Source organism: Macaca fascicularis, chromosome 4 (assembly GCF_037993035.2).
Source record: "Macaca fascicularis isolate 582-1 chromosome 4, T2T-MFA8v1.1".
NCBI classification, from domain to species: domain Eukaryota; kingdom Metazoa; phylum Chordata; class Mammalia; order Primates; family Cercopithecidae; genus Macaca; species Macaca fascicularis.
In genome coordinates this window covers 17890575-17899219 of record NC_088378.1, presented here as the reverse complement: position 1 = coordinate 17899219, position 8645 = coordinate 17890575, and the positions used below count along the sequence as shown (strand labels likewise).

Genomic DNA, 8645 nt, shown 5'->3' with positions numbered 1-8645 from the left:
CCCTAACTAAAAATACATACCCTTCTAAGTGTTATTTGATTTTATTAGTAGCAAGGGTGTTTGGTAAGGTCATGAACCACTATTTTTGATCCATTATTCCAATTAAGAGTGCGTATCAAAAGCTAATTTGTTATTTTTCTAATGAGTTTAAGATTTGGCATTCAGTTGTTACACATGTGGTTCAATGATTTATCATGAACCCTAAACTGCACACTGCTCAAAAACAGCAAAACAGATGTGCATTAAATGAAATAATGGTTTTTAATACATATCTTAAAATTCAATCAGTTTAGGGTCCAGTGAAGAAAAAGATAACCAGTTACCGGGTGGTAAAGGGCAGAGGAGGTAAACTAGTAAAGATTATTAATATTCAGTGATTATTGTCTGTCTTATCCTTTGAGTAACAAGATGCTAACACACTTGCAAAAAAAAAAAAAAAAAAAAAAGGCTTAAAACTACGCTAAAGGCCCATGAACTGACATCATCCATTCAACACCATTACTTTGTTACATAAACCTGTTTTCTTAAGGTATCACATATGAAGCAATAATTTGGAAATTAGCCAAGCACTAAGCAGTTACAACAGCAGGTAATACACCATCCATTTTTGAAACACATTTGGCCACATTTCATGACCCATCTGCACTATGGATTCTATAGACTCTCACTCAGTTTAAAATTTGTTTCTGGACCTGAATTACAAGAAAATGGCTTTATGAAATTTTCTCATAAGACATTTAAATAGTCTTAGGTTCACACCCCTTTTGTTCTAAATGATTTAATCTGACATGCTATATAACTACAATAAAAATAATTACGTTCAATTCTTAAATGAAAACTAAATGCCAATAAATGGTAACAGATTTGACATGGAATGTTGTAAGATCTTCCTCTACGTAATCTGACACTGCGGATTATGAATTTCAGAGCTTGAAAACTTCAGATTAAGAACCACAAGAAAATTTACTCTTGATGGCATGCAAGATCTTCCAAAAAATTAACCTAAGACCTAGAAGTCTCAGTATTACTAGAACATAAAAAAACACAACAAATTTGTACATTTTATTCACATTTATTTTTCGCTTTTAGTGTGCTCACAGAAAATTAGAACACCTTAAGCAGGAGTTTAATAGCAATTTTTGTAAGCAAAGTTACATTCCATCTCTAAGTCAAATTGGTCAAAGCTTCTCCAGTATTTACAAAACATGATAGACAAGATGCTACACAAAACCATTGCATCTGAAGATTTTTTTTCCTTTATTCTCAAAGACGACTGGAAAAGAAAGCATTATCTGCTGTAATCAAAAACATACCACAGTATAAACAGTAACCATTCCACTTATCACAGCTTGGTTGAGTTTAAAATTTGTGTTTTAAAAGGTCCAAGATGACTGCAGTTTTACAAAAATGGGCAGGGTGGAAAGTTGCAAACTTCATGTGCTTCTGGATATCAAGATTTGTTTTTATACAATAGTCACAGTTAAAAACACCCTGCTGGTAATACATAATTACACTTTATTAAGGTCATAAACCAGCAATAAACAATAAAGCCTATACAACTTGTAGTTCTACTTAATCACTGACTGGTACAGCTAACATGAGATAAGTGAAAAGTTCCTATGGTTTAAATGAACTCCTAAGACTATGATCGTTTTTTTTTTTTTAAATCTGGGTATTGGTGTTTTTTCTTTTTTCCTCTTTCCTTCTTAGTCAAGACTTGTAGTGTTGTAAACCTGCCTCACAAAATACATGGTAATAACTTTTCTTTAAAAAAAAAAAAAAAAAAAAAAAGACAGCCTTTACACCATTTCTAGTGGCACATTATTTTGGCAATGTTATGCACCACTTCAATTTCCCCATTGTGACCCCTATCACTTCATTTGATATCCCTTTTTGACCCACCCATCTCCTTCATATATGGGCATGTCCATAGATTGACAAAGAAAGTTTACATTTTTGAATAAAGATGCAAAGTATGCAAAAACATTAATACTGATGCGAAAAAATAAAAAAACAAAAGAGAAACAAGGCAGAGGAAGAAGGTGTTTAAGCTCTCCTCGACCTGTTGGAATGGTGGTTAACAGAATGATTTGAGATGGGATCTGTTGGGGGGGGGGGGAGAAAAAAAAATTTGGTGCTTAAAAAAAGTAAAATAAAAAAAGACATCTTTAAAATCAATCCCTGGTTGTAGACAAGTTCTCCAAAACCAGTACCTGGCACCACTCCAACAAACAAACAGGGGAGAAAAGTTCTTCGATTATCTCACAAAAGCTTTTGCTCTTTTACTCTGCCGCCTCCGCTGGGGGGGCTTCCGGACTGCACTCGGGCTGGGCCTCCTGTGAGGGGGCTGCGCAGGCTGACGAGGCGGCGGCGACCGCGGGCTCCTCTGCGGGGGCGGCCTCCTGCTCCGGGGGCGCGCCGGGCCCGGCGGCCGAGGGGGCCTCGCAGGCGGCGGCGCTGGCCCCGGCCTCCTCGGCCTTCTTCTCCTCTACCTTGCTGGGCTCCTCGGCGGCCTTGGTCTCGTCGCTGGCGGGTGGCTTCTCTGGCGCGACAGCAGCCTCCTCGGGCTTGGCCTCCTGCGGGTCGCCACCCGCCGCCCCCTCCTCGCCAGCTGCCGCCTCCTCGCCCGGCGCCGCTGCCTGCTCCCCGGAGGCCGCGCCCGCCTCGGCGGCGGCCGCAGCGGCGCCCCCGGCGGCCTCGTCCTTGCCGCCTTCGGCAGCGGGCGCCTCAGCCTCACCGCCTTCTCCAGCCTCCTTCTTGTTCTTCTTGAAGGAGAAGCCGCTCAGCTTGAAAGACTTCTTGAAGGAAAAGCGCTTCTTTTTTTTTTTCGGGGTCTCGTTGCTGGGCGAGGGCGTGGCCCCATCCTCGGCCTTGGGCGAAGACGTCGAGGAGGCGGCCGACGCGGCCTCTCCCTCCGCGGCCGTGGGCGAGCCGGGCTCGGCAGCCTCGCCCTCCGCGGGGGCCTCCTTCTCTACCGGGCTGGCCCCGGCCTCGGGGGCGGCGGCGGCCGGCTCATCTTTCTCGGCTGCGGAGGGCGACGCCGCCCCACTCCCGGCTGCCGCGGGCTCCTCCTTGTCGGCGGCCGGGGCGCTGCCGTTGGCTTGCAGCTCCTCCTTGGCGCCCGACTCGGCGGCCGCGGGCGAAGCGTCGCCGTTTACCTTCACGTGGCCATTCTCCTAAGAGGCAGAGAAAGCGGGAGCGTCACTGAAGCGGCCGGGGCGCCGCCATTCCCGCCCCCAGCCCTGGACCGGGAGGGACCCGCTTCCCGCTAAGGCCCCTGTGGCCATCGAGACCCCACCCCCGCCGTTACGGGGAGGCGCGGGTGGATGCCCAGACGAGAGCCTCACGAACGAGGAAATGGGCACCGCTGCCTGGAGACCCCCCCTCCCAAAACACAACTGTAGCCCCCAAGTAGAACAGTGACCAGCCAGCCATTCAGCAAATGCCCTAAAGATGAAGTCCGAAACGTAGCAAGCAAAGGCTAACCATGCCAGCCCTCGCCTTATGGGGGGCTTAGGGGAAAAAAGGTGCCAAGGAATAGTTGACACAGCAAACGCCCTTTGGAAGAAGGCACAGAGCCAGAGCTGGTGGTCCGCGCCTACGTTTCACATCCCTCTTTCGCCCTAAATACATAAAGGCCTCTTCAAAATACCAGGAATTCCCAGGGGGACCACAGCACTCGAGCCAGGAGCCCCTCCCCGCACGGGGCCCTTCGAGGTCCTGCGCCCGCTCAGGGCCTTGGGACCGGCAGGGGGCGCTGTGCCTCCACTGCGCCGCGCTGGGGGCAGGCAGGCGAGGAGGGGCGGAGTCGCCGGGCCACCCCGCCCTGCCCAGCCGGGCCCTGCCCGCAGGCCGAGGCGCCCCCGAGCCTGGATCGCGCAGCTCAGCAGTCCGCAAACAAAGCTCAGGTGGCTTCCTGGCCTCTTGGTCGGTCTGAAACCAACAAGGCAGGGGGAAACCCATTATTTCTGAGGTCTCGCCTCTGCTTCCACGCCCACCTTCCCCTGTGATTCTGCGAAGCCTGGGCGCTCCTCGGCGGTTCATTTTGCATTTTTAACGGGTTTAAAGCCTCTTGGCAGACTTCGCTTTCCCCGGTAGGTTAGAGCAGGCGAAGCGACACGATCTTTTCTCTAGGAAAAGAGGCGTGGTGGGTGCCCAGTGTTTGCGAAGCAGCCACCCATGGCCGACCTCTCGGGTCCACCCAACCGTGGCTATCTGCCTGGGTCCGGGCAGCGCCGGGCGGCCCCCCGCGGGTGGTCGAGGCGCCACGCACAAGAACAATCCCGACCCAAACGCACGAACCGCCTCTTTTTGACCATCTGGAAAGGTTCTTAAAGGACCTCCGAGTGTTCCCACCCCACAGATACCATTTAAAAATCAAATGGGTGTGTAATTCCACAGACAGCTACGAATAAAGATTTAGGACAGTGGGAAAGCCCCATAAAAAGGTACCGAAGCCTTCTCTCCAACCCCAGCCAACCACCTTTCCAAGAACCCAGGGAACGCCGCCGCGGCATACAATAAGACAGCCCTTCCCTCCTCGCCTTTCTCCACCACCATCCCCACTGCGCCCCCCTTTCCCGACTCCCCCACCCCACACACACAATCACACCACCAGTTCAGAAATCTCGAAGACAATCTAGCTTCGACAACAAACCCAAGAGCCACCCAAACACCATTGTGCCCCCAAACACAAATGCAACCTGGCTGGGGGCGGGGGAGGAGGGCACCTAGCTAGTCACGTTCTGCCAATCTCCAAACCACGCCATTTTAGACGATTTATCACTCCTTTCCTCCCGTCTACTCAAGAATTCTACAGGATTCTAAGGAACCACTCCTTTGGGGGTGGGGGGAGACCCCTGCTATAAAAAATACACAATTTAGGCTATCCATTCCATTCAACTTTCAGACTAGAATCCAGCCACACTCCTCTCCACGAATGAGCCTTGGGAGCCACCAGGAGGGAAGGAGAGAGAGACACCAAGTAAATGACCACAACCACAGGTAGAATTTACCTGCCCGTTCGCTTTGGAAGGCGACGAGGCCACAGCCGCCTCCCCGGGCCTCTCCGCGGCGGCTTCTCCCTTCGCTGCGGTCTTGGAGAACTGGGCACCCATGCTGGCTTCTTCAACAAAGAAACTCAACAGATCCAAGAGGGGAAACAAAGAGCCTCGGGTTGGTGTAACGACGGGGCGAGCAGCAGCAGCAGCGGCGGCGGCAACAGCGGCAGCGGCACACACACCGGTGGGAGGGGGGTGGGGGTGGTGGAGAAGACAGAACAGAACCGATTAAACACACTCCGGATAAAAAAATTTTAGTCGAAGAGATCAAAAAGCAGCAGCACAGGAGGGAGGGAAAAAGGGTGGAAAAGTCGAGCACAAAAAAAGGAGCCCAAGTGTAGTTCGAAAAAAAAAGAAGTAATAAAAAAATCCCAGATTTGTAGCCGCACTGTAGACAAGAGGAAAATGGAGAAATCTCCCTGGTTGCTAATAAGATGCGGGGTCCAACGCCCAAGTGCACAGATGAATGGGCTCGCGGGCGCTGACGCGGCCCCCGCGCGCGTCGGCCAATCCGCGCGCCGCACACAAAGCAGGGGGCGGGGTCTGCGCGCCTGATGAACAATGGAGCCGCGCTTTGCAAACGGTTTGAAAATCAGCCTCAGACCGAGAATTAATGTCCTCCAAATAAATAAATCAATTAAAAAATACATGGCACTCGCCTCTCTCTGCTTGAAAAAAATAATGCATTTCTTGATTGGCTTGCTTTGTTTGGAATTAATTAACGCGGGAGGGGGGTAGTTGTGCATCGGGGCGGAGAAAGCGTTAACTTGACTCGCATTGACTCTCGTCGGTCTATATCCGTGTGTCTCTCTCCACTCGCTCCCCTCCCCCATCTTTCCGTGTGTTTATGTGTATGTGTGTTTATGCGAGTGTTAAAGACAATGGTCGTGATTTGTGTGTTTGCAGCATGCTTTCTTTCCTTCTTTCTTTTTCCATATTGGCTTTACAGATAATGCGCAGGGTTTGTTTCTTCAACTGCTGCAATGGTTAAATCGTCCCAAATTGAAAGGTATTTAAACCACGAAGATCGAATTTCATCAAGCGAGATCGCAAGTTAGAATTAGGTCTGTAGGCCAGATGTGGAAAATGCAAAAGCGGCAGACAGCGAAGCCACACTCCCTTCCCTCTCCCACATTGGCATGCAATAAAATATTTTGAGATTGGCCTTGGGCGCTCAACAAATTCCCCCTTCTCTGGCTATTCCCAATTAGTAATAGTTTTTTTTCCACAATTCAAAGTGAGAGCCATTTACAGAAGATCGAAACTCTTCGCGTTTTATCACTGTTTGAAATGACATAATTTTCCTCTGTGGTGAAATGAGACACAGCCTCGAGTAGACGAATCCATATTTACAGTTGGGATGTTATTCGCGTCAATATGGATCGTTTTCAGCCTACTGCCAGAATCGAATGGACTCTTTTTGAACGTGTGAGTGTGTGAATGCGCACGCAGGCGAATGTGCTCCTGGAAGGAAGGGAGGCAGCAATGATGACATTCTAAACCGGATTGCAGTTCTAAGGAGAAATGTTCTGCATGTTGAGAGATAGCAAGATCCCTGAGCTCTCCAAGTCTAACTTGGGTTAGAGGAAAAGCTTCTATAATGGTACACAGGATACCTCCATCTGTCACTGCACTCCTTGCCACCGAAGTACCAGACGCTATTTGTGTGTGAGAGACAAGGCACTGACTTAAAGTATGGGGGGTGAGGGGAACCAAGGAAACAGCTTAATAAGCATTTTCTTCCCAAAGTTTTCACTCGTGGCAAAATCAGACCACCTTTTCTCGTTTACATTTGGTGATCCTGCAAGAAATAATCTTTCGCTTATGAAGGTGAGAAGCAGTCGAGGGAATGGTTCATTTCTCCTGGTGCTGGCTCTGAATTCTCAAACAGTTTTATTTTCTGCTCACTGTAGGGAAATAGGTCACACTCTGAGTGAAAAAGACGGTTGGTTCAAGCCAATAACTCTTTGTTCAAGCGTTGCTTTGAAAATCACCAAGCTGAACATTGTTACGTGAAGCTTCGTCTTCTCAGTGTTCAGTTCCTTCAGATGCATTATTCGACCACGGTCATATTCCCCAGAGCTGATGTAAAGACGTTTCCGTAGAAATGCATCTTGCCAACAAACGTGTTATTACCCTTAAGAGAGCCCGCTGGCCTGGCCCACGACCCCAGCCGCCAGAATGGACGCGAATCCCTTGTATTAGCAGTTCCAACTTGAAAAGTCAACTGGGCTGATCCGACACCACCATCCTAGGCGATTCCCAAAAGCCCATTTAAGGCTCTTGATTTCCCCCCACCCCCAACGTGAATCATGCCCCTTCCTCTGCATCCCCCTCCTATTTTAAATTGGGGTGACTGCTAGCTCGCTTTCGGATTTTCTCCCAGACGCGTCCTTCGCCCTCCATTTGGGGGCTGCTTTTATTGCTCCTTTGTTACCAGGCTGCCGTGTAGCTTTCCCCCCTTTTCTTTCTCGTACGCCTATTTGCCTGGTATCGGCTGGTCTCCCTGGCAACGGCCAAGGAAGATTCGGAACACGGGGCCGGGGGAGGGGGAAGAGGCGGAGCCGGCGCTGGGGGGTGACGGTGGGCGGGGGGGGCGGGGGCTGGGAGTGGTGGAGGGGAGAGGGGCAGAGTGAGAGACTGGGAGACAGACTGCGAAGCAGATGGCCGCACGAGGGGGCGGGGTGAGGGCGGGGAGGGGCGGGGGGACAGCCCTAGCGTCAGGGGCGCGAGGGAGCCAATCAATTCCCGCAGCAGCTCTGGGGCAAAAAAAAAAAAAAAAAAAAAAAAAAAAAATTGTAAACACATAAGTTCCCTCCTCACGAGCGGTCTGAGTGTCTAGTTTACGGTAGAAAAGATGTTTTTTTCTTTTTTTTTTGATACGCAAGCGCATTCTAAGGTAGCTGGAAAGCCGACGGTCCCCAGCAAGTGGCAGGCGGAGGCTCCTTGGGGGCGCTGCCCGCGGCCGCTGAGGGCTGGGCCACCCTTTCCCCAACCTCCCCCAGCGACTAGCGTCGTCCAAGCAGGGGATTTCTTGAGCTTATGGGGAAGACGGTCCCGGCGGAGGATGGGTGAGGAAGAACGGGCTGGGAAATGGAAAACGGTTGTTGTTGTTCTTGCAAAACTGTTTAATGACAGGGAAAGAAGGCCAAGAACTTGGAACTGGTAGGGAAGCAGTACAGTACAAGTGTGGCTCCTCGGGAGTTTGGTGTGCTCACACGCAGAGTTAAAGGTTTCAAACAAAGCGCCAAAAATGTTTATAGAAATATGACTAAAGAACCCAAGAGTTCATAGTGAAAATGTAAAACCGGTGTCTGTAACCAAACCAAATTAATAATGTAGGAAGAAACGGTCATTTATTCTTCATTTGTACTCCCTTTTCACCCTGCCCTATTTGCAAGATAATAATAATCTGTGTATAGTTTTCTTTAGAAAAAAGAGCAATTTATTTAAGAGACCTGTTATTTTTCTGTAAAATGTTAGCGTTGGAAAGAATTTTAGAGACCATTCCACAAAATCTTGAGGGCCCAGTGTGTCAAACACAGTAATCCAGATCTTGTTTTCATATCATTGAACAAGATAAAC

The 8645-nt window shown here is 49.4% G+C and overlaps 1 protein-coding gene across 2 annotated transcripts; it reads right to left on the bottom strand.

Moving 5' to 3' along the window:
* Nucleotides 1-1052: 1052 nt before the first annotated feature.
* MARCKS (myristoylated alanine rich protein kinase C substrate) lies at nt 1053-5243 on the bottom strand. Of its 2 annotated transcripts, none has more exons than XM_045391645.3 (2): nt 5016-5243; nt 1053-3176 (listed from the first exon to the last, which is right to left on the bottom strand). In XM_045391645.3, exons 1-2 carry the CDS (start codon nt 5115-5117, stop codon nt 2283-2285), a joined length of 996 nt encoding a protein of 331 aa, XP_045247580.1. In that variant the 5' UTR covers nt 5118-5243; the 3' UTR covers nt 1053-2282. The 2 variants fall into 2 exon arrangements, with proteins under 2 accessions (XP_045247580.1, XP_045247581.1); XM_045391646.3 differs by lacking the exon at nt 5016-5243 and adding an exon at nt 3487-3724.
* Nucleotides 5244-8645: the final 3402 nt, after the last annotated feature.

Bases quoted from the DNA above. Each gene is read 5' to 3' on its own strand.
- MARCKS (XM_045391645.3), bottom strand. From the start codon at position 5,117: ATGGGTGCCCAGTTCTCCAAGACCGCAGCGAAGGGAGAAGCCGCCGCG. The intron at 3,177-5,015 runs GTAAATTCTACC...TCTGCCTCTTAG, and splicing joins CTTCCAAAGCGAACGGGCAG to GAGAATGGCCACGTGAAGGT.